The sequence below is a fragment of the Scophthalmus maximus genome, chromosome 19, assembly GCF_022379125.1.
Source record: "Scophthalmus maximus strain ysfricsl-2021 chromosome 19, ASM2237912v1, whole genome shotgun sequence".
Classification (NCBI taxonomy): Eukaryota; Metazoa; Chordata; class Actinopteri; order Pleuronectiformes; family Scophthalmidae; genus Scophthalmus; species Scophthalmus maximus.
Genome location: NC_061533.1, coordinates 13,154,653 through 13,178,952, shown reverse-complemented (window position 1 = coordinate 13,178,952; position 24,300 = coordinate 13,154,653). Strand labels below are relative to the sequence as shown.

At 42.4% G+C, this 24,300-nt stretch overlaps 2 protein-coding genes across 6 annotated transcripts; one reads left to right on the top strand and one right to left on the bottom strand.

Annotated features, from left to right (window-relative positions):
• Window positions 1–261: 261 nt before the first annotated feature.
• LOC118313548 (D-amino-acid oxidase) lies at window positions 262–6,665 on the bottom strand. Of its 4 annotated transcripts, none has more exons than XM_035639068.2 (11): window positions 6,231–6,665; window positions 4,737–4,932; window positions 4,543–4,657; window positions 3,550–3,626; window positions 3,128–3,193; window positions 2,667–2,721; window positions 2,376–2,480; window positions 2,192–2,274; window positions 1,815–1,932; window positions 865–963; window positions 262–751 (listed from the first exon to the last, which is right to left on the bottom strand). In XM_035639068.2, exons 1-11 carry the CDS (start codon window positions 6,238–6,240, stop codon window positions 626–628), a joined length of 1,050 nt encoding a protein of 349 aa, XP_035494961.1. In that variant the 5' UTR covers window positions 6,241–6,665; the 3' UTR covers window positions 262–625. The 4 variants fall into 4 exon arrangements, with proteins under 4 accessions (XP_035494961.1, XP_035494963.1, XP_035494962.1 ...); XM_035639070.2 differs by lacking the exon at window positions 6,231–6,665 and adding an exon at window positions 5,693–5,830; XM_035639069.2 differs by lacking the exon at window positions 6,231–6,665 and adding an exon at window positions 5,613–5,752.
• ssh1a (slingshot protein phosphatase 1a) lies at window positions 5,876–23,887 on the top strand. Of its 2 annotated transcripts, none has more exons than XM_035639061.2 (15): window positions 5,876–6,355; window positions 8,753–8,790; window positions 14,623–14,723; window positions 16,527–16,591; window positions 17,123–17,244; window positions 17,625–17,693; window positions 17,853–17,918; window positions 18,197–18,391; window positions 18,533–18,626; window positions 18,964–19,092; window positions 19,288–19,334; window positions 19,454–19,600; window positions 20,003–20,203; window positions 20,324–21,047; window positions 21,173–23,887. In XM_035639061.2, the coding sequence occupies exons 1-15, from the start codon at window positions 6,275–6,277 to the stop codon at window positions 22,277–22,279; spliced, it is 3,186 nt and encodes a 1,061-aa protein (XP_035494954.2). In that variant the 5' UTR covers window positions 5,876–6,274; the 3' UTR covers window positions 22,280–23,887. The 2 variants fall into 2 exon arrangements, with proteins under 2 accessions (XP_035494954.2, XP_035494956.2); XM_035639063.2 differs by lacking the exon at window positions 5,876–6,355 and adding an exon at window positions 8,620–8,639.
• The last annotated feature ends 413 nt before the right edge of the window (window positions 23,888–24,300 follow it).

Below are 24,300 nucleotides of genomic sequence, written 5' to 3'. Positions count from 1 at the left end.
GAATGGCACTCAGTAGAGCGCATACCTCCACCAAGGCCTGATAAAACCCCCCAAAAATGCCTGATTTATTTTCATCAAGATCCATGGATAATTTCCTTGGAAGTTGATGAAAATGTCAAAAAATGCTTGCAGTCTTGCAATGTTAAAGAAAGTTAAAAATAATCCTAGATCTTTCCCTTTTTCGGATCTGCACCAAAATTTCATGGGTTCTTTCCTGGACCAGTAGTTTCAACAAACAAGTGGAGAGGGGCAAAAACAACCTCCTTGGCGCACATACAAATTTAATAAGTGATTTTATCACTTAAAATTACATCAGTAGGTTTGTGTATGTTTACTGAGAATATTTTTTTATGTACACAAACCTCCTATTGATGTAGGCACACTTTCATTACATGTGAATGAACCATCCCTTTATAATGGGCGAGAACAGCAGTGTCTGTTCTTTCAGGTTCCATATACATTATCTTGTTTTATAGTGACATATTTACCCCCAAGATAAATAATACCGAACCTCTGTTGGTATAGACAAAAGTAGTTAATGAACCACTGGATAAAAGCCACTGGATAAAAGGCACATGTTGAAATTTGGGAAAGAAGTGTTTCATTCATTACTCCAAGACACAGATTATAATCGAGCTTTCAGGCCTTTCCTCTTTTGTTCAACGATCTGACCGAAGATCCTTGCTGCCTCCTGGGCGCAGCCTCTGTGAATAGTGAGTCCAAAACCCCCATGGCCATAGTTGTGTATCACCTGCATGAGAGCCACAATATTTTAGACTTTAAAAATTACTGTTCACCACTAAACTTTAGAGGTTCATATAATCATATTTGTATTTCGAGCCCTGATCAAGACTTCTGGTTTACCTGTATTGACGTTGCACCAGCCTGTATAACCTCTCTCTCCAGCCGGACTTTACTGCGTACAGGTCTGAGGCCGGCCCAGTCCTCCACTATCCTGGCATGCTGAGGTTAGACACAAACAAGACGTGAGGTGTTCCAAATTTGAACCTTTAAAGTCTGCTGAAATGTTGCAAATTATTTTCTCGAGATGTTCCGATACCAGTATCGGAAATGCCTCTGACGCTGCAGAAAGTTCCCAGATAGGGCATTGGCGAGTAAGCAAATGCGATCCAACACCACGTCTTTAAAGTAGTTTCACCCAGATAGAACTGCAATTTTCTTTCCTTGGAAATCACTTCTTTGCCACTCCAAAATAGCACTTGCACTGTAGTGGCATGGGCAAGTACTGTTCAAAGAGGGACAAAGAATAAAATGATTTCAGGTAGTGTAGTATTTACCAGAGCTAGTGAAAATGTCAGCAATTTGGCAATATTTCAGGCTGGAAAGTCCCACAAGTAAAATGGCAATGTGTACCGTATGGCTGTTTTATACTGTCACTGTGAAATACAGACTAGAGGTATTTTATTTTTCTTAACTGTGGCTGCACGTCAACGTTTGAATTGTTATTTATACCAATATTTATTTAGTTTTAAATATGCTGTTGCTCTGTTTAATACAGTTACTGATCTGTTTAAAACTTAGGGCCTTTTATTTTTATAAGCTGTGGCTTCACTTTAACAGCTATTGTATCGGAACATCTCTAGAAATACGTTATAATAGATTATTATTGTATTGCACTTTATAATCGTTTCATGTAATTGTCTTAAAACACAAAGGCCATCTAAGACAAACTGTCGCTTATTAATCACATGTTTTACAATACGAGTAGTCTAAATGTATGAACTGAAAAAGAGACTCAAGGTAAACAGAGACAGAAAGCCTCTTTGACAACCAACATTTTGACATCACCTTACCTTGAGACTGGGCTCCAGCTGGCAGGCTTCTTCCCAGATTTTCTTATGGTCAGTGGAGTTGTTCTGTTCACTCCAGTTTCCTAACTGGAAAATCCCACCGACTGTCACAAGACGACTCCTGCAGACACACATGTTCTTTGAATTAAAACATAAAAGCATCTCTGTTCTTTTCTGGCTACACCATACTTCACTGTCACATCAACCCCCGCAGAAAAGAAAGAGGTGCGACAGCAAGCAGTTGGAAGTTTAGACAAAATTCACATGGAGCAATGTTTAAAACTGGCAAAATAAACAAAAACTGCAACGACCAATATTACAGAAACTATAAGAAACATGGCTGTGTGCTCCTTCAGTTCACTGTGTTAACTTAGCACTACCCTGGAATGATGTACGGTGAATTGTAGACTCCTGCCGACAGGTCGTGGGTCAGAATCCAATGCTTCAACCACGGAGCTTCCACCTGAAAAGAAAGAGGAACAACACGGTTCGTCCTTTTTCAACAGATGCCTTTATAGTTGGTTGTATTTACATTAACTGACACTTGAACCTGTTCACTCTCACCTTCACTATCTGACCGCGGCCTGGCTTTAGGTCTGGGTCGGGTTGCAGCTCTCCTGATCCCATGCCAGTGCAGTTAATGATTATGTCTGCCCCGGCTTCTGCCAGCTTAAAACAGGCATGCACCATAAACAACGACAATACGGCAAGAGATAACATTTTGGGAGCCTTGGGAACTTTCTGTGGTAGACGTTTTCAATATTAGAGACTCGGTATAATGGGGATCTTTAAAACTGCACAATTGCAAACACATACAGTATATTGTAACTTTAATATTGAAAAGGCCTCACTAACCTCCGTGAAGGAATTTATCTTCCTTTGGTGAAATTCCACCCCCCGTTTTTGCAACCTGGAAATAACACAGAACTAGATGAGTGTTGGTAAACCACTCCTGAAAAAGAAACTTTTAGTGTTAAGAACCAGTTTTCCTGAACATAAAAGGACACCTGGTAGGTGGATGTATAATTGTGTACATGATTATTCTCTTCCTCACAACACACTACAGGGAATTCAATGAAGAATATACATTGTGTTTGATGGAAAAGTTACAGGAAAACAGTCATTACTCAGGTTGTTCCTTTAACCCAGCAGCTTTCCAAGTTTATATATCTATATGTGGTCAACACAGTATACAGTAAAAGTATAAAATAAGATAAAACTTTATTGATCTCCTCAGCTTTTTATTAGGTAATAAACTGAACACAGTTCATTTCAGAGCATGTTAAGTTTTGGCTAGAAATACGTTAATTACTCACCAATCCATCAGCCAGGGTAAATATGTTTTACCTTCCACCATGAGGGCAGTGTTGAACCACCCATAACTGGACACGTTAAAGGAGACACATATGTTAGAGTCCATGAGCAGGTAATATATTTGCATCTTTTATTTGGTAACTTTACTGCTCAGTTGAATGAAAACAGGATTTTACATTTTAAACACTGATAATGTGCAAGAAATCAGAGGCCATCAGTCAATCAACTTAGTCAGTTACAGGGAGAAAGCCTGGAAGAAGAGTACAAGGGACCCCAATCCAGGCAAAAATAATAGTGTATGCACTTTCTTTTTTTCTTGAACATTTATAATTAACAGAAATATTCTGTATGTGAACTGTATATAATGCTATGACTTATGTTTTGTGTGTGTTTTCCTTTTGTGTCATTTTCTGCGAGGACCTACTTGTAACCAGGAAACATCTGCAGCTCTCGTTCTGTGAGGCGTCTGAAGCCCAGGACAATATCTTTAAATGAGGGATCCTGCAACCAAGAAGAAGAAATTCGTAGTATGACCCCAAACAGGATCGGTCACTAACCCTTGAGTCTGAGTGTTTACCCGACTCTTTGCAAGGCCTCTCTGATGGTATTTTCCAAACACTCTTTCCGCACTTTGTTGCAGTGCAGCTCCATTCTAATCAGTGTTTTTTATGGTAGATATTGCACCGGTATGTGATAAAAGTTTGAATGGCTCTTTGAAGTTATGATGTGACTGTATCTTCATTTTTGATTGCTCTGGACCTTTGTTCTTTGTTGTAAAATGATTCCTAAATAACACCAGCTCTTATCTTTGAGGTCAATTTTACTGTGCAGCCTCTAAAGAATGTTAATTTGTAGTTACTGACTATTCTTGACATTCAAATGTTTCAAATCTGTACATTTGTTTTTAAAGTGAGACATGCAGATTCACCTCAGTGCTTTAGATACTATTTTGTCAAAAATTCACAATTTCATAATTATCCAACTTGACAAGCAAGAACCTTCATCCTCCTTTGTATCAAACACCTGTGGTGAGATTTCTATGAAATATTGTGGAGTTACCCTGAGGGATGAAAATATACATTTAATAGAATTCTCTGGTACAAAAATAGACTTATTCTACTCTTTAAACATTTGATTTATAATGAAAATAAGCTCTCTAAAAAAATCTGTTATACCTACTGTAATATGGCATATTTTCTTCCATCTCCGTCTAAATATATCGTTAAACACTAATATATAAACTGTATTGGTGATTTTGTATTTTTGGAATTTAGCTTTGAATAACATTTTGGGTGTGGTTTTTATATAAGCTATAACTGGGTTCTACCACACATACATTGTATTTATGTATTTTGCATTTATGTTGAGGAATAAGCTAAACTCAACAAAGTAAACTATAGATCTGAGTAGTACTCACTGGGGCTGGTTCATTGAAGAGGTTGTAGCCAGACTGAAGGAAAATCCCCATATTTACGGACTCTGGTGAACTGAGGCAGCTCAGCAAGTAGTCAAATGTCTCTTTATTCCATTTTCTGAAGGTGAAGACAAATACGGTGTAAAAGGGAGAGTAACTTTTTGTAGCATGTAATGAAAAGCCAGTTAGACACTTACGTCTCCTGGACGTTGCCCTTATCATACAGGTAGGGCTGCCAGAAGCCAGCAGCTCCATCGCTTGTGGTCAGCGGAGTGAAGCGGTCTGCATACACCTCGATGGTCAGCGGAGTGACGAGTGAATGATACTGCTCATAGATGCTCTGAGCTGTTGAAAGGCCGATGACCCCAGCTCCAATCACTGCCACACGCATGTCTGAATCAACATGAGACACGACACATTTAGGCCTGATGAAGACAGCATTATATGCAAACTGGTCCACATCTTCCTTGAGGACATATCTAAATCATCATTATATTGTATTTTGATACACCAGATTTGATATTCAATTAAATCAAATAGTGTCTCATATAGCATTAAACACAGAGTTTGCATGTCCCAGTGCCATCAATCCCAAATGCAGATCAGCCCGATGTCAGAGGGGATCGGCTGCAGCCCCCTTCACGACCCTCATAAGGAAAAGGCGGTATAGATAACGAATGGATGGATGGATACTTAGAAATGAGGTGTCATTATAATATGTTGGGTATTGATTAGAGAGGGGGGGAAAAATTTAAATCCCCCACAACTCACAACCAATAAGTTGCTGCAAGAGAAATGTGAACGTGTTGACGACATCGATGGAAATGAAGTTTCTCCCGCTGATACAAACCTGCTGGAAGACTGTCTCAGGTTGGATGGCAATGTTGGCTCGATCGTGCACAAACAACTCTTTTTGAAATGACTTCTACTTATCAGGAGAGATAATTATGTAACAGCGAGCAACATGTCGGATAAACATGCATCCCAGTTTAGCGAAGCAGCATTTCACAGATCACTGCCCAGGAAAACGTGCGAGGTGCTGCACGATTAAAAAGACAAACAAACGAACAAACCCCAAAACAGATCAGGTTCACACGCTGCACAGGAAATCCTCTCTGAAGTGGATCTGCAAAGTTTGGGGGAAAAGTTTCACCTTATCTCCAGACCACAAGTGTTCGGCCGCTACTGCAGAAGTCACCGACCGGGGGAGTGTCACCGCCCGGGGGAGTGTGTCACCGCCCGGGGGAGTGTGTCACCGCGGCCCGCACGGAGGGAGGGAGGGGCGGAGTCAACACGGTGGAGACAGCGCTACTTCACCTCAAAGACACTTGTAGTTGCTAGGCATTGTGGGAAACACATGGGCAAATGATATATACTCTTAAAATAATATATTTTATTTCTCTTTTCTGTTTTTTTCTGCCCCAATATAGTTTATATTTCGTTTACATTGAATGATTCTGTTTTATTCTGATAAATCCTGCTTACATGTTCTTTTATATCTTGTCTAAATGGTCTTGTAAGCAAGTGAAGTTGCACTTCCTTACTTTTTTTTTGTAGTTGAGTAATTAATAGTTTATGATTATATGACTAAAGGTGCCATCAGACTTTACGGCAGCACTTCCTGCAGCTCCTCCCTCCCTCCATCTGTCAGCTGTGTGCACCGTTAGCCCGTCAGCTAGCTCGCAGCTCACCAGGCCACATCGGCCGGCCGGTGCATCCTCCTCAGCTTCCAGCCATGGCGTTGGTCACCCTGCAGCGGTCCCCGACCCCGAGCGCCGCCTCCACCGGGAGCACAGCGACCACGACCGCGGGGGAGGTCAGTTTTGTCCCGGGTGAAATCGAGGCGATGCCCCCGGCGCGTGTGGAGGTGTCGGCCGAAGCGGCCGGGGAGGAGGGAGGTGTTGCCGGGGAAGGGCCCGCGGATCGAAGCTACATTAGCACCGTTAGTTGACGTGTTATGCTAGGCTGTTAGCTAACGGTAGCTAGCGAACGTCTTCGTTGCCGAAAGCCAAGATTCGCGTGGCTAAACTCGTATGCTAACACTTCTGTCAGATACCGTCTCTTTTTTTGAATGTAGTCATATTGTGAAAACGTTGACACCTGCTCAATCTCCTGGCCGTTCAGTTCAAAGTGCAAGTCTTATTCTGACAAGGGTCTTGTGAGTGATAGAAGCGTGTCGCTAACGTTAGCGCTGATGTGGTGCGGCGGGGCTGACGTTGAGCGTCGTTCAATCCTGCAACATCAACTCTCACAACTCAGGCACTGCGAAGTCACCGGACCGACGCCGAGTCAGACGTGCATGCGGTGTGTTGTGCTGGTTTGCGTTGAGCTCTCTGTTGCAAATAACAAATATGAAGCGGACAACTGCACTGGACATTTGTATCCACGTTTCCATTGGGTTGCCATGTCGGTTCTTCGTGTAAGTGAAGCAGATTAAATGGAGGAGCAAGACTACACTTTACAGGTTGTTTATATATATTTCTCTGCAGCAGCAGGGAGCCACACTTACACCTTTTTTGTTTTGTTTCAGGACACTCACTGCAAAAATAGGGGGGGGGGGGGTCATTATCTCTGCCACAGACAACTATAATAATTCAAAGATAACTTCCCTCTCTCTGCTTTCCAAGTACAGTCATCAGTCGCCAGGTGGGGGCGCTGACCACCAGCTGGAAACAGCAAAGCAGCTTGTTCTCCTCTGTACGACCACATCAGTGAAGCCAGGGTTGTCATCTGCGGCTGCATTTATGTACAGCCATCAGTGTGTGATCTGCAGCTGCCTCGAGTCAAAACAAAGCATGCGACACTTCACGGCTCATGGCATAGTTGTTGCTTATTGCAAATCCATCGCTTCTTTTATGAGTAATGAGCTTTGCCGGGTTTGTCGCTGTCCCTCAGTGTCCTTCTGCAAGCGGGTGGTGTGGTCCAGCAGCATTACGCTGAGGTGTGATGGATACAGCTGCTGCAGCCATGATGTCATCTACTCATGAGGGGCGGGTGGGGTGGAGGACTACTACTGTGGGAGAGGGGGGGCGGCGTGGAGGTAAACAGGGATTTACAAGATGCCGGCACGAGGTAGTTTCATTTCCGAGATTATTTCATCAAATACAGTTACCTAGTCATGCATTGTTGCATGCTCCCCTTGCAGAATAATTTATTTCTGTCCTTCCTGGAAATGGTACTTGCAATTTTTCTGGTTTTTTTTCTCGCAGGTGTAGAATTTTCCCCGACAGTAGAAACGTGTTTTAGAGCCCTAAAACCTTTCAGTCACTCGGTTCTATGGCCAGAGGTAGCATCCGTTTACTTGGCTTGAATTTGTTTCCACAACTTGTGGAATGAATTGGATTTCTCTAATGTCACAACTGGGAGTTTGTGCCTAAACAATTGAGTCTGCTTGTGAATATTAACACAAACTATCCAATTTGAGGTTTTTTATAATATGTCCACCACTTTGTAGTTTAACACAGATTTAACATTTTCTGAATATGGGTCAAAGAGAATTTTAGAAAAACCTAATCATGATTAATGGATTGGGGTCCTCAAGCAAGACTGATATCACTTGTATTTTGTTGGAAAGCCACCAGAGGTGAACCAACTGACATTTTCTATTTTCCACCCTTATCCATCCGGCTGTACATATATATTCTGCTGGATCAAACCAAGCAATGCTGAAGTTGATTTGTTTTCTGTAGGCTAAATTGCAGGATTTTGGCTTTGATTGCAGTGTGGTGTCTAATCAGGTGAACTTTTGATATTGCCTTGTCACCAACCCCCCCAATACGCAATCTCTATTATTTTTGGTATGTTATTGGTTGCAGACCATGTCGATGTATGTGGAGTCAAACATGTTTATTCATATGCTTATATGTACTTTCAAGCCAGGCCTGCTTGCACAGCTTACATGCTTTTACATTACATTACGTTCAGCAAATCATCGAGGCAGGTAGCATTAGGGGCCTTGCCTAAGGGCCCACACTGGGATGACCTGGTATCGAACCCCGACCTTCTGTACCAAAGTCAGCGGTGTTTATCTTCCTTTAAAAGTATTCCAGCATCTTTGATTTTTGACATTTTGAATTTTGATCATCTGAGTTTTTTGCTTGGTAAGATATAGACAAGCCTGTATCTTCTACTGGGTCTACGTGGCAGACTGTGAGTGTTTGTTAATAATAAATGCAATTTGGCATTAAATCTTTTCCTGTAATCTGTTTTGCAGGATTTTGGGAGTGAAGATGAACGGCGAACAAATCAGAGGTAAGATTATTTCGACTCTGGCCCCTCTCTTGCATGGTACATGGCAAAGCAGGTCAAATGTTATACACAGGTGTTCACTGAGTGGTTGCATCTGTCGTTGAGTCATTTTGTGAAATCTGGCGTCAGGGCAGAAAAACGAAGCGTCAGTGTAATAAAACACTGTCAGTCCGTCTGTTTGTCTTGTTGGCAGAGTCACCGGTTGTGCAAAAGCATTTATTTTTGTCAAGTGACAGCAACATTTCCTACAGAATTAGATTCTAACTGTGGCGGTAGTGTAAAAACAAAGACTTTCAGATCATGATGAAAATGTGGTGGGACAATTTAGACAATGTTGGGCCGCCACTATTGAGGAAATTTATGGGAAACACTGGACAGGTGTGTCTGTATTGTTTTTATTAGCACTTTGACTGATGAATTTGGTCTGGAACTGTGCATCATCAGTTGAGTCACTTGGCTTTTCACCACTTTTTTTCATGCAGAGTGCATGTGTTGCATGGACTGACAGAAAGAGGATTATAGTTTTGTCCTTGGTTATTTTTGTCATTTGCAACAAATATTTGTAACGTGTGTGTGTGTGTGTGTGTGTGTGTGTGTGTGTGTGTGTGTGTGTGTGTGTGTGTGTGTGTGTGTGTGTGTGTGTGTGTGTGTGTGTGTGTGTGTGTGTGTGTGTGTGTGTGTGTGTGTGTGTGGGAGAGAGAGCGAGAATGATCTATGCATAATGCAAGTCTTGCCTTGCCTTGCCTCAAGCGTCCATTCATTTTCAAGCCTCCTAAGCCACGTTATATAATTCAATTGCCAGTAAATTCATGTTTTATAATGTTGTGGCACATTAAGTTGTCTTTTATTTGACGGGTAATATTTCTCTTCAGATAAGGCCATACTGATCTAGTACACTTGATAGATAGTTGTATCTGTTTACAGACAGCTATGTCACTGCCAAGTGGAATTATTTGCGCTCACTGTTCCAAGCTGACCCTGATAACGATGACAAGCCCAGCGGGTTAACGGAGGCCAAACTAAACACCATGCAGGTGTTGGTAGCTCTGAACCGAGTGATTTCATCGTACCAACTTGTGCACAGCAGAGTGGGGAAGGAGCAGAATTGGGTGAAATGTGTGGGGATGTGTTTACACATAGATTCAGGGTGCAGTGTTTGGAGTTGGAGAAAGTATTCAGCATGGATGAAGAAATGGCAGAAAAACGTACATTTACAAGACTGGTAGTGATTTCGATTCAATAATTTGTCAAAACGCTCCATCTGGAGGCGCCAGCACTGGGTCTGAACTGTAAGGTTTTTTTTCCCACAGTAGCATGTTGATGTCATGTGTGCCCTGCTCAGGCCTACCATGTCTCCACTGACACCTGAGGACATTTGTTCCTCTCTGTACTGCCCCCTCCTTCCTCTCTGTCTCTGCCCCCTCATAGTGGTGTAAGTGAGAAAATGCCAGCATTATGCAACAGGCAGCCCGGAGAGGAGGCTTCTTTTTTTACCCTTATCGTCTCAATTTGTGCTAAACATGAATAAAAAGCCCCTGATACAAGCCCCGCCCCGGTTGCTGCCTCTGTGTAGCCTCTTTGTAGTGAGTCCTTGGTATAATCGAGTGCACCTCTCTCACATACCAGTACACCTCGTGACTCGGAGCGGTGGCTTACAGGACATCTGGTCCTGTTTGGCCCCATCCAGGTCCATCTGGTTGCCGTTGCAGCAGCAAAACATACCTTAACTTGGTGACATGCCATCATGCCTGCTGCTGCTGCTGAAGCTTGACCTCATATTAAAACGTGGAAGCTCAAATACATCCAACCAGGTCACTCCACTTCTACATGCACCTGACACATTGAGCTATCCAAGTTTCCACCTGGATCACAATATACATCAGGGTGAGTTCACGGTCTGCTAATGGCCAGGTGTTTCAGACGTTGTCCTGTGGTCGAGAAGAATAGAAGGGCCCACTTGTTATCTGTTTCGCAGAGCTGCTGGTAATGACTTTCAGCAAATCCTCCCAGATTAACAGCGTCATGCCTCTTCTTTGTTTGCTTATGGGGTAAACATACTAATCTGCTGTATCAATTTCATAATTATTTTAGACTGAAATTTAATGATGATACTCGATAGTGGCTTTTCATTATCTACATTTTTACTTTCCTTGTTTGCATCTACAAAGATCAGTTACTGGCATTGCAGACGCATTAGACTTAAAGGATGTTTTTTTCATGCCATTGCACTCTAATAACCTTACACATTGTGGTTTGTTTGTGGTCTGTGTTGGTGAGTGAAAGCCAGTGGTGACCACTTGAAGGAGAGAGAGAGACAAGATAATCCCTCCCTTATAAACCTGGGTGTAATGAGATTCGGAAGATTTGGGAGATGGCCAGTTCTCACTGGCCTTTCCACTCATGCTTGGCCCATGTGTTAAGCTCCCCGGAGGCACTACCTTGGATGCTGTTGACTCCTAAGGTGGCATGCACATGGAGACATCCCATTAGGAAAGTTTGTGCCAAAATTCCTCAGTCCGCTTTTCTTTTTTTTGTTTTCCTCCAATTGTGCAAGTGATCTTGCTTTTCCCCAGGAAGACAGAGAATGCTGTACTCTCAGTGAGAAAGATGGTTTCTGTTGAACAAGTGGAAATTGTTGTTCACTTTGTAGTCACACCTGGTGGATAAGGAGAGTAAAAAATGAAAATGAAATCAATCATTTGAGATGCATTGTCCTCTTTTTGCTAAAGAGCTTGTCAAAAAGCAAAGCATGATAAGTTTCACTCTCTAGGAAAGTGTTCATATGGATGTCGACCTGCAGTATACTGGAGAGTATGACACTGGGGCTGAACAATAATCAAAATATTACCAAACACAGTACAGTCAAGTGCAGTATCCAATTAGGACTTTTGAAAAAGCCAGAATGTGCCACAACATTGTGTTGTCACGGAGATGCCCCAGCCTACAGTCAAATTTTTCAGTTGTAAGGGTACGTGCTTGTTTGTAATAGACCTCGGGAAAATCTTTGTTTTTTTTAATACATTTTTTCCTGTGAAAAAAGAAAATCACATTTTCCTACTAAAACATGACTCATTACAATCCCAATATGATCCTTTTTTGCATATGGGTCAAGCCACGGTGACAGACAGAACAGTCTGAGGGCCGGGGAGACGAGCACAGTTGTGTGCGTGTGCCTGAGGCAGAGGGTGGAGGCTGCAGTACATCCCTCCAGGCAGGAGTCGCAATCAGAGACACTCAGATAAGGGAGGAGGAGGCAGCGGAGGGAGTGGCATCTGAGCAGACGGCACTTCTTCACTGAGCAGCACAGATGAGTGCAGACTGTAAGTCCATCTGTCACTCAGAAGTGGCAGGCCAGTGCCAGGAACCGTCGTTCTTCTGCTCCTTTAGCACTCTGCTCCTTCACTGTTTGTGGAGGCCGATGAAGAGGAGGTCGCTCATGGTCGGAGAGGCCCGGGTTTTGCTGCAGTCAACAGGATGCATCTGGTTGTCGAACCCATACAAGCGGCCGTGATGAAGATGATACCTTATTTTGTGGAGAACGCTGTGTTGACCCAAAGTGAGATAAACCGCATGTGAGTCGAGAATCTCTTTTCTAAATGGGGTTTTCACTGGTGGGAACAAGATCCTTCACTGATCAGACTTGAGATTGGACACTTGACCAATGTTTGGACCGCTGGCTTCCACCTCAGTGTTTCAGTATTGTATATATTGTTGTAACTTTTGATTTATTGGTTCAGGTTAAGATTTGAGTGTTCCCTGGGTGATTTTTGCAACAGATTGCACTTCAGGCCAGCAAACCCTAATCAATCACTGAAACTCTGAATCTTGATCAAAATAAGTTATCATTCACTGGCAGCTGAGATTCAGTGGTGCACATATTATTGTAACTGTGACATTCCTGTGACCTGATGTGTTGGCGTTCTTTGTCTCTCTGTCTGTTAAGGATGTACAGGTACTTTGGTTGTAATCGTGGCATAATCTCAGCAATCTGGCAAGACTGTCTGTCATAGAGTTTGTTTGCTTTGATACCAGATGTATTTTTAATCCTAGTGTTTGTGGAGAAATTGATAGCAGGGTGCTGCGGGGCAAGAGAGCGTAGAGCTAAGGCAGTTTAATTAGGATGTGTGAGTATGGCCTGTGAAGCGACAGTTTCACACAATTTCAAGTCCCTGTAAAAAAATGTCTTTATTTATCTGTGGAATTAAAGTTGTGTTACTAGCTGAACTATGAAATGTAAACAGCAGGGCTGTACCTCTTCACTTTACTTTGAGATTGCTTTTAGCGATGAAAAGCTGCTCTATAAATGAAATTTATTATTATTATTATTATTATATATTCTGGCTCTTGGTATTAGCACTTTTGTCAGATACTATCCATCAGTCCTAGACATAAGACCATCCTCATAGCCTCATAAATCCCCAACAGAGTATAGACCGCAACAAAAATCCACCAAGTGAGACAAAAGCTCTCGTTGAGAAGTGTCCACCCCCGTGCTTAGTCACTGTGGAACTTTGTTTCTGTGCTGCTGGGGGGCGGAGGGAATTTATTGTGAGGTGCACAAAACAATGTCCATTGTTCCCACAGAATCATCTGTTTGGCCAAGTCCTGCTCGTTTAGTCCGTGGGTTTTGAAAGTGTTATCAGAGAACTCAGTGAGGAAGCGGTCTCAAGAGCTGGATATGAAAATCTCAGGGTGAAACCTGCATGATGTTTATCTGTGTCTGTTTAAACCCAAAGGCATTTGGTCGATGGTTTGTGTATTTTTGGAGATGTTTGTGATGTATCCATACAAAAGAGTTTTGTACATTATGAACCAGTTAATAATAGCGGTGCAATGATTCTTAAACCGAGACCAAAACTGGGATACTCCAACCTGCTGCCACCGCTGCAGGAGCAGCCTGTTGATCCCCTTTAAGTTTCACAATCAATACTAAAGCACGTGTAGTCATGTAAACCACAAAATGATTATTCTATTTAAAGTTAGGGCAAGCTATATGTTTTTCAAATATTACACTTTAGACCTAACTATTGTGGCCTCTCTTGAGGTGGCCTTGGTGAAATTAATATTAGACTGCGGTCAATATCACTCTTCGTAGATGACTTTCGCCGGTATTACTGACACTATCAGTACACTGATTTCTGTATTTAAATATAAGCCTATTTTAATATCGGTTTATATATAGATATCTATATCTATATCTAGATATAGATATAGATATCTATATCTAGATATAGATATAGATTTATGAACGTGCTCATCACATTACTTGATTGGATTTTGCCTAGAGCAAACACCTCACTTCTTTTTTAATTGTCATTCAGCTCCAAAGCCTAAACCTGAAAAAGTCAGGTATTTTACAGGCAGGTGTGAACTGGTAATTAGTGCTTTTCTGCTCCCGTGAAAGTAAAGCATCACAAACAACACAACCACAGTTGGGACAATTATTTAGGTCTGTGTTGCATTACACCAAGTCAGCAGAGGCCTGACATGTCAAGTCTGAGTGCAGCTCGTGCAGCAGAAAAAAGACAGATGAGCATTCGAGATCAATGCTTGATTCATGGCCGCTGCAGACCTCAGGTCTGCAGTAACGTGGCAGCTGGGCTTCTCCACTCAGCTGTTGAGGTAATTCCCCGGCGGGCAGACAACCATGATTTATGTTCAATTCGTCGGCTGCGTCTACTAAAGTGAACCGTCCTGTTAAAGCTGCTCCTCGGCATCGCCGTCGAGTGAAGAGACTGGAACAACCGTGCTGAGCTGTGGCTCTGTAGTGAGGTATCTGATGTACAGCGTCTACGATTCAACACTTGTAACTCCTCTCTTCCATTTGTTTTGCAGCCTGAGCGAGAGCTTCTTCATGGTGAAGGGTGCTGCTCTCTTCCTGCAGCAGGGGAGCAGTCAGCAAGGCCAGAAAGCACTTCCTCACACCAAACATGCAGGTGAGAACCACAAGACACCTGAAAAAAGCTCACCCTGTTATCCACATGATTTACCTTAACTTCAGTTTTAATCTCATCGGCGTCATTGTCAGATTTCTTGTCCAGGTCTTGTAGTGGTTTTGTGTGACGAGTCCATGTGCTGCAGTCGCCAGCACTGCAGCAGATGTTTGTAGCGGAGGTGAGGAGGATGGAGGCTGCCTGGTTGATAAGCATGTTCCAGACATATAGCTTAGGTAGATTAGTGCTTAAATCCAGCGCATGGTAGAACTGTGGACAAAACTTCTGTTGGCGATTAAAGAAGGCCCTTATTGTTTCTATTCCCTGTGTTCTCTGGTTTTTCTTTCACTCTGCTAACTGTAGTGAGTAAAGCTAAAATGTAAATGAGTATTCTCAGCTCTTTGTGTTTAGTAAATGAATGGTGATTTAAAAAAAAAAAAGGTTTGTCCACCTGCCCTCGGTACATCTCGTCTTTGATAACCATGACCTGGATGACTTGACAATCTTCACAGATGTCAAGACACATACAAGTTGTATATTTTATTGATTGAATTCATGTGAGTTGGACTGAGCGATGAACTGGCCGATGCTTTCAATCAACGACTGTTCTTAAAATGTTCTTAAAAGACACAATTAATGGCTTTAAAGACACAAGGCTGACCTGACAGTCCACTGGCATGGCTGGATCTCAGCACCAGCCAACAACCAACATGCTGCCAAGTCATTTGGCAAGTCAGGGCGGTGGTTGGCAGCTTTGGCCACTTTGTCAGGTAACCCATATTTGCTGGTCCTGCTTTGTCCTCCAAAACATTTGGCTTGGAAAAATAGTTGTGCCATTTTCCAGAAACTGTGACTCTTAAGGAAAAAAAAAAAAAGAGACAGTTACTTGACTTGTGCCAAGTGTCGGCTCGAAAAACTGGTTCCCGAGCATCAGTGATTTTATAAGGAGCAACGCTTCTTTTTTTCTAGATATATTTATTTTTCTGTGTGTGACTCTCATATGTTGCAGCTGTTATTATTGATAACAGATGCCAACTTGGCTGCTGCTGCTGCAGAGCCACGTGAACTGGGGCCTGAAATATTCTCTGAATGTTCAGTATTCAGTGTCAGGGAACCATTCGTTTAATGTTAAATGTGGAAAGGATTATAGTAGTAGTTTGTATTTATTACACTTTTGAAGGATTTGCATTAATTTTTTTTCATCCTTTGTAAATTTGACATCAAAATACATATAGTTTCCCAACCGGACCCGTACACGAGATATAGTAATCATCAACACATTGTGGAGATAAGGTCATGTGCCTTGCATGTTTGTTCTGTTGTAATGTATTTCAACACAGCTGACTCACCATCAGCTGCTACTGTACATTGCTGTGTTGGTCCACCTCCACAACTTGTTTCAATGTGCAGCTTCACTGACATGTCTTGGCACAAGGAGCACTGAGAGAATGTACATTTTTTATTGCGAATTAATTTCTCTACAATCGGTTAACAACTCATCAGCTGATAAAACTAACTGAACATATTGTATGTTATTGTTTCCAGGCTTTAGTCTTGTTTTGAATGTTAAACACTAGGGTGCAGTGTAACTTCATGTATCTACAGCACTGCCTTAAATTGCGTCCCCTGCATGCACTATACTCCCTCTAATATTCATACTCTTTGTTTTTAAGGTAAAATAGACTATCATCTTTGCATCTTCCTCTTTCAAATAAAATGTATCAGTGTTTAGGATAAAGTACGTTTTTAACCCCAAACAGCCACTGCTCACCATGGGTTAATTTTCTGTACATTCTGTCTCAACAGGCGACTTACCTCAACACCTGCAGGTGATGATAAACATCCTTCGCTCGGAGGACAGAATCAAACTGGTAAGAGACAAAAAAATAAATAAATAATTGCATGCATCAAAACATGCACACCCTCACACACGCTCCATATAAAAGGCCACAGCTACAGTAACAACCTGGTACAACAAACCCTCCAGAATTCATTTTATTGTGTAGTTAAGACACTTATGTAATCACTTTAATTATTAGCTCATGAGAGCACACTCAGGAGAGCATTACCAAAAGTTTCCGTGGTGTGTATGTGTTGGTGTGAGTTATTTCATCTTATGTTCACCAGCTCTGTACGCTCACACTCATTCTGTATAGAGGATTTGCTGTTATGTTCAGTCAGTTTTACTCTCGATAAAGGAAGCATGTTTTTTTAATCAACAATGATTAAACACACATGTTTTAAGGTTTTAAGGCTGATTCAGACACTGAAATCTCATTTAGTATTGTATTTTTTTAAAATTTAAATAAAAAAGTATGCCAGAAGTAATTTCATTTCGGAAATTAAATAGTAAGGACATTTATTTAGAGTAACATTTTGCCTGATGTCTGCACACTTTGCAGGCGGTGCGGCTGGAGAGTGCATGGTCAGATCGTGTGCGGTACTTGGTGGTGGTGTACACCAGTGGGCGACAGGACACAGAGGAGAACATTCTACTGGGAATCGACTTTACCAACAAAGACTGGTACGAATATGCCCAATATGTACAAGTTTTATGATCACTGTCTTCTATATACTTTTTAAAGGCCAAGAGAGCTTTATGTATGAATTAATAATCTTTTTTTCTTTTTACTTATAGACAAGATAATATACAAACTGCTAAACTACATGATTTATTCTCTGCGAGGCTGCTGTAGACGTTATACTGTTCGTAAAGATGACAGCTTTTAAAACTTAATTGTGCCATCTCTGCGTTTGTGGTAGATATTTATTTAATTTTCCTAGAAGGTCTCAATTTTAAAACTAATGTGGAAAATCATATTTATGTCATTCACTTAAAGAAAAGTAGATTTTCCTTCTGTTTGCCAGGTTTTTAAATTTTATTTCTCTATTTCGTCCTGCCAGCAAAAGCTGTTCGATCGGCATGGTGCTACCCCTGTGGAGTGACGCTAAGATCCACCTGGACGGCGACGGGTGAGATATTTTTTTCTGCCTGTGTGACGACTGTTGTAAGGACAGTGAACACACAGCTGTAGCGTTTAACCCAGCGATATGTCTCTGCAGATACACACATTCTGTGTTTTCATGGCGCTCCAGCTCAGTGAATGACCATTTGTTCTGTTTACTCCTCAGGGGCTTTACTGTGAACACGGCAGGTCGGACTCATGTCTTCAAACCCGTGTCGGTGCAGGCTATGTGGTGAGTAATTAACAGCTTCTGGAGCAACAGTGGCTGTCTAAGGCACTGTAGTCATGACACGCCACAATAAATCTTCTGATAGACACACTCTGCTGCAATGAGGCACCAGGTTGAGGCAGTGCTGATTCAAACTGCCCCCTGCTGGCATGAAGATGCATGTATACAGAACTGCATGAAGCCAGATTGAGATCCTACAGTCATTCATTCATATAATCAGATTTGCGTCAGTCATCCACAACTTTAACCTTTATTTTCCCCCCTAAAAAACGACAATCAAGGTCGGCTCTGCAGGTGCTGCACAAGGCATGTGAGGTGTCACGCAGATATAACTACTTCCCTGGGGGCATCGCTCTCACCTGGATAGGCTACTATGAGAGCTGCATCGCGTCAGACCAAAGCTGCATCAACGAGTGGAATACCATGAAAGACTTGGAGACCACACGGCCAGACTCACCTACCATGTTTGTCGACAAGTCAGTAAACACAATGTCCCTCGAATCTGATTCCTTAAGTGATGATAGAAACGTATCACTTCTATAGCTGTTGTTGAAGTAGCCTACAGTTTCAGCAACAACTGTTATTGAGTGAGTGCTGAGAATTTCAACCTTTGGTAGGCCTTCAGAGAGAGAGAGGACAGAGTGCCTTGTTAAAGCAAAACTCAGAAGCATCATGGCGTGCCAGGATCTCGAGAACGTAACCTGCAAACAGGTAAATATGAAGTAACACACACACACTGAAACAAACCACTGTCTTCATTCTGTTCTATTTTTTTTTTTTTTTAATTTTCAGAGGCAGCATTTACATTTAATTCTTTAAAGAGTGAGGCGCAACTCAGTTCTCTTGATCTTTTTCACTGATTTTGGAATTCGATTTTTTGTATGTAATTTTCAATAATAAGAATGATTTCCTAATAACAGAATTAAATTTACACAATATTATAAAATATATATTTTTTATAATATTATAATACTTAAAGTAGTAACCAACAAAGACACAAAAAAGCTTCCATACACAAATCAAATTATGCTGTATACATTTTTGTCAGATCCGTACAGAGTTGGAGCAACACATGAACTGCAACCTGAAGGAGTACAAAGAGTTCATTGACAATGAGATGCTGCTGATCCTGGGCCAGATGGACAAAGCCACTCTTATCTTTGACCATGTCTACCTGGTAGGACAACTGATACTGTCCCTTACATCAACAAAAACATCTGTCAACATCCGTTGTTACTTGTGAGCAACTGAGATAAAATGATTCCTTCCATCCTGGGAAATAATTGTTTTTGGAGAAAGAAAGATGTTACATAGATTTGAAAACACTCTACACTACGTAGTCAAAACAGCATTGTCTCTTTTTTGTTTTTAGGGATCTGAATGGAATGCATCTAATGTGGAGGAGCTGCAAGAGACAGGGTGATTTGTTTTACATTATGGAGGAGCTAAGATAAGCCCACGCAAAAAACGTATTTTTTTATTTTGAGTTGAGTAGGAAAGAATGTTGTTGACGAGCTAACATGATCTCTCCTTCCCAGGGTGAGCTATATCCTCAACGTTACAAGGGAGATAGACAACTTCTTTCCAGGCACATTCAGTTATCACAACATTCGCGTCTATGATGAGGAGGCCACTGACCTGCTGGCTCACTGGAACGACACATACAACTTCATTGTTAAAGCAAAGTGAGTCCTGAGTGGAAGAGCAAACATGTTGCTTGTGTATTTATCAGTGAACTACAAAGATTATCTTATAATCACAGAAGACCTGCGTCTGATTATGAATTGACAATTTTTTAGGATCTAATTTTTCCACATATACGTGGGAACTTATCTGTAGGTTCAGATGTTGAAAGAGAAACCAAAGATCACATTGGAATGTTAGAGAAAATTATAACTCTTCTACAAGTCTTGAAGGGAATTAGAGTTTCTGTGATCCGATCCACTATATTTTTTAATTTTTGTTTGATAATGTGAACTCAATTTAAACAGTACCTTTATTTTTTAACTGTTATGAAATCCAGATTCATCATTTTTATTTTTTAATTCCCAAACAAGTTTTATTATGTGTGTAATTCTCACCCATAGAAAGAACCAGTCCAAGTGTCTAGTTCACTGCAAGATGGGCGTCAGTCGATCTGCCTCCACTGTCATTGCTTACGCCATGAAGGAGTTTGGCTGGTCGCTAGAGAAGGCTTATAACTTTGTCAAGCAAAAGAGGAGCATCACACGTCCAAATGCAGGTTTCATGAGACAACTGGCGGAGTACGAAGGCATCCTGGATGCCAGGTACAGCTCTTCACACGCGTGTGTGTGTGTGCGCGCGCGCGCGAACAAATTGTTGTTTACTCAGTCAACCTGTTTTCTTACTTCGACTGTCTTCTGCACCCTGTATCTCTGTAATTCCAGTAAACAGCGGCACAACAAGCTGTGGCATCCAGACGCAGACTGTGAGATGGCAGAGGGACAGCAGGGGGTGGCTCAGTGTTGTGGCGGGGAGGAGGGAGGCCACCTGACTCCCGAGCCAGGGATGTCTCCTTGCTGTGAGGAGGCGCTGTCTGACAAAGGTGCAGCATGCCCCTCCCCGTGCAGGACTGTTTCACTTGAAGTTGACCCTGCTTACAATAACTACTATTTCCGCCGGCTCTCTGACTCTGCGCTGGACAGTGAACCATCAACACCTGTGCGCGGCCCCCCTCTTCTTGGCATGGAGAAAGTATTTATAGAAATCGAGGATGTCGAGCGGGATGCTCTGCTGGACGACGAGACCTGTGATGGGCATGAAAGCCTGCCCCTCCCGCACTTTGGGCCCAAAGCAGAGGGAACTGCTGCCCAGACCTGCAGTCGTGTTCCTGAGCCCCTGGAGGAGCTGCGCCTTAGGCTGGAGTTCAGCACAGTGGAGGAGGAGGATGAGGAGGAGGTGCAAAAGGAGGAGGCTGAGATGGAGGTACTAATGCAGCCGGATGATGGCGGGGGTGGGGAAGGAGGTGGAGGAGAGGAAACGCAAGATGTGGAGGTAGAGGGGGATACAGAGGCTAATGGGATGGACCTGGCAACCCTGAATGAAAATTCCAATAACAACAACAACAACAACAACAACAACAACCATTTGAGCCCTTCATGTACCCACAATGTAAGTTTGATTAAAATAATTATCCACATTTGGAACGAAAATGCTATTATTCACTTCACATGGATCAATTCTGCAAAAATAACCATTCTTCCCTTGGCATTTATTTTCTTCCTGTCTTTATTTAGGAAAAATCTTCCACCATCCTTCCAGTTGATGCTTCTACATTGTCTCATTGGTCTTTTAAGTCCAATCAGAAAGAAGTTTCTCCAAATGTGGCTCCTAAGCTTTGCCTTAAACCCAGTCCTCCTGAAGTCCCAAGTGATTCGTTCCCACAGCCCCTTACCTCCTCTGAAGGCCTCACGTCTTCGGTGGGACTGCTGTATCCCTGTGGCCCCCTGTGTGACTGTGCCAACTGTACCGCCTCCCCAACCACAGCTCTACTCAGCAGAGAGGAGCAGCCAGGAGAATCGCTGCACTTAGTTCAGCCTGAGGACAGTGCTGAGTTGTTGGAAGTGAAGACTGAGCTTGACCAAAGCCAATCTGCAGCTCCCTCGGAGGCTCTCCCTGAGCTTATGAGAATGGATGTGGATGAAGAGGTGCCTGCAGTGGCTTGCGTTGTTGGCCAACAACAGGAGACCCTTTTACAGCTGCAAAGATCTGGGCTGGTCCGCCGCCATGCAGAGAGACTAGAGAAACTTTCAGGTTCCTCTCAAGACATCCTGCACTCTCTGAAGCCTTTGCATGTGTGCCAAAGGTCCAAGAAGACCCCCTTTCTCACTGAAGATGAAGAGGAATTCTCCAGCTTTACCAGGGACTTCAATAAATCTTCGACACCATGCCAATTGCGGTTAGAGCCACTGGTGATGCCACTGACCAATGAAGCCTTGTTAGGGGTTGTAGGGTCTGGGCTTCTCACACCCACCTCCTCGCCTCATGGCTCCACCCTGACACGCAGCTCCAGCAGTGACAGTCTGCGGAGCGTGAGGGGGAAACCAGGCCTCGTACGCCAGAGGGCGCAGGAGATCGAGACCCGCATGCGGCTGGCGGGCCTGACCGTACCCTCAAGGCTGAAGCGGTCCAACTCGCTGGCCAAGTTGGGCAGCCTCAACTTCTCCTCTGAGGACTTGTGTTCGGCCTGCTCCTCAGACACAGGGACACTGCTGCTGCTCTCACTGTCCCCAGAGCCTGACACTGGTCTGGAGTGGGACTCCCCCACCACCTCTGCTCTGCCTCGGCCACACAAAGACCTGTACACTCCAGAGAGAAAGGTGCCAGGTGAGCCCAGAAGCTGACACATCACGTGGAGGTTATATACACTCCACCCAGCCCTTCATATCTCCCCCTGTGGAGCTGGAGAGGGTTGTACAGGATTCTAGTCTGAGGAAACAAATTATATATACATACATATATATATTAAAAACAAAAAAACAAAACAATGCCAACTGTTGTTGTGAGGAGTGTACATTCTCCTTTGCCACACTGTTTCTCAAACTGCTGTTCAAAGTGATGAAAGTCGTAAGTGCTGTATCTGACAAGTGTGCAAGCCATCACCTCACCTCTGACATGGTTCGATTCATGGACAAACAAGTGCCTTACCTTTGAGACCAGAGGCACATAGTTGTATGTTAGACTGCAGGATGAGACGGTACATGACGCTCTATGACCTTTAATTTCACAGCTGTTGAAAAGTACCTGATATGTACCAAATTATAGAATCCATCGGCACTTGGATTATTTTTAACCATCTGATACAAAAGTAGTAGCCTGCATCGATGAAATCGAGTCCCTCAGTGGAGCTTGGCGGAAAGCAGAGTGTTAAATAAATGTATAGTTGTTTACCGCACAGTTTATGCTTTAGATGCTCGAGGGTTGTAAAATTAATGGTTACCTCACGTTGCATACATTCATGCTCTTTGTCAGACGAACACCGGGGCTGGAGTTTAATTCAGTTTGTTCACTGATGTCGAGTTAAAGTGAGGAAAATCGGTTTGAACACATTTTTAACGCAGGGGTGTGTGTTAGTGCATTAGTGCGTAACAACGTGTGAGTCTCTGAGTGAAAGGGATGAATGTTGGGAGAGGACGTTGTCATTTTGTTTTGCCAGAGGCATGCTCACTGTTTTCAGCAAACGGAACAGAAACGTTTCTAAGTTTGTTGTCCCTTTGCACTGCTTTTTTTTATTGGGTGAATCCTGCTACAAAGCAAGCTATCTTCCAAAATAACATTAGAGTAATGTTATTGACCTCATCATTCCCCTCAGAGTACGATGTTTTTGGGAGAGCAGAGTGAGGAGTGCATGGTTTGAAATCACAACACAAAATGTGCTACTAACTGAGATTTAGGGGAGTCAAATAATACGGTGTATTTCACAAGCAAAAGTTATCTGATCATCTTTGACAAGATATAAACAGAAAATGTTAAACCTCATTTACCTTAAAATCGTTCTTAAGGGTTGCCAACATTTTAAACTCATTTGTGCTTTTTTGAAATGTGAAAGACCAAAGTTGTTTGGCTGTCTCGACAAATTGGAAATACCGCTGACGCTGTACAAAATATGTGAATCACAATGTCAATCATGTACATTTTTTTTTTAAATGCTGTCACATCTTTTTTGCACCTTTTGGGAGAAATGAAAGCTACTCAGTGTAGTCGTCAGGCTCACAGCTGTTAAGCTTTTACACTCATCATCAATGAGTTTTAAAGCTTTTTTCACACTGACGTGACAACGATCACAATAGGTTACTTCACAGTTATGTAACCATGTTTTGTTTTTATATTTAAGTATGCAGTAACTTTTGTACTGTACATTGCTGTAGTTCGAATGCATATTGCACTTTTATGTTGGTCAAAATAAAGTACTGTATGTGTTAATAATGGAAATAAACATTTCTTTTACATAATGTGCTGTGAATACAGTTCTTTCTGTGTACTTTATTCAAAACTAATAGTATTGGATATTTAAAACAACACTGTAGATTTGTTAAATGAAAGACAAACAGCTTGTTACTTGTAGACAAATATTCATAAATCAGGCAAGAAAAGAAGTGGGAATACATAGTATCCCCCTGCTCCAGATGCTGTGTGATCTGATTGGTGAAAACCGACAGACGCCGACATTAATACAAAACTAAATATCTGTGCACTGACTCGACTATGATCGTGTGTCCTGACATTACATCATTCCTCACCCATCTGTATACTTTGGCAGGAGGGCCGCTTTCTAACAGCCAGCTTATATAACATTTGGCTTCCCGTCACTGTTTGCATGACGTCAGTGAATTACTTGAGTTGCACGCTCTTGTTGCTCCCAGTC

Coding starts and splice junctions, on each gene's coding strand:
- LOC118313548 (XM_035639068.2), bottom strand. Junction 3,194..3,549: donor CAGATGTTTCCTGGTTACAA/GTAGGTCCTCGC, acceptor TAACGTGTCCAG/TTATGGGTGGTTCAACACTG. Junction 2,722..3,127: donor TTACCCTGGCTGATGGATTG/GTGAGTAATTAA, acceptor TGTTATTTCCAG/GTTGCAAAAACGGGGGGTGG.
- ssh1a (XM_035639061.2), top strand. CDS start 6,275: ATGGCGTTGGTCACCCTGCAGCGGTCCCCGACCCCGAGCGCCGCCTCC. Junction 8,791..14,622: donor GAACGGCGAACAAATCAGAG/GTAAGATTATTT, acceptor TTTGTTTTGCAG/CCTGAGCGAGAGCTTCTTCA. Junction 18,627..18,963: donor AGAACGTAACCTGCAAACAG/GTAAATATGAAG, acceptor CATTTTTGTCAG/ATCCGTACAGAGTTGGAGCA.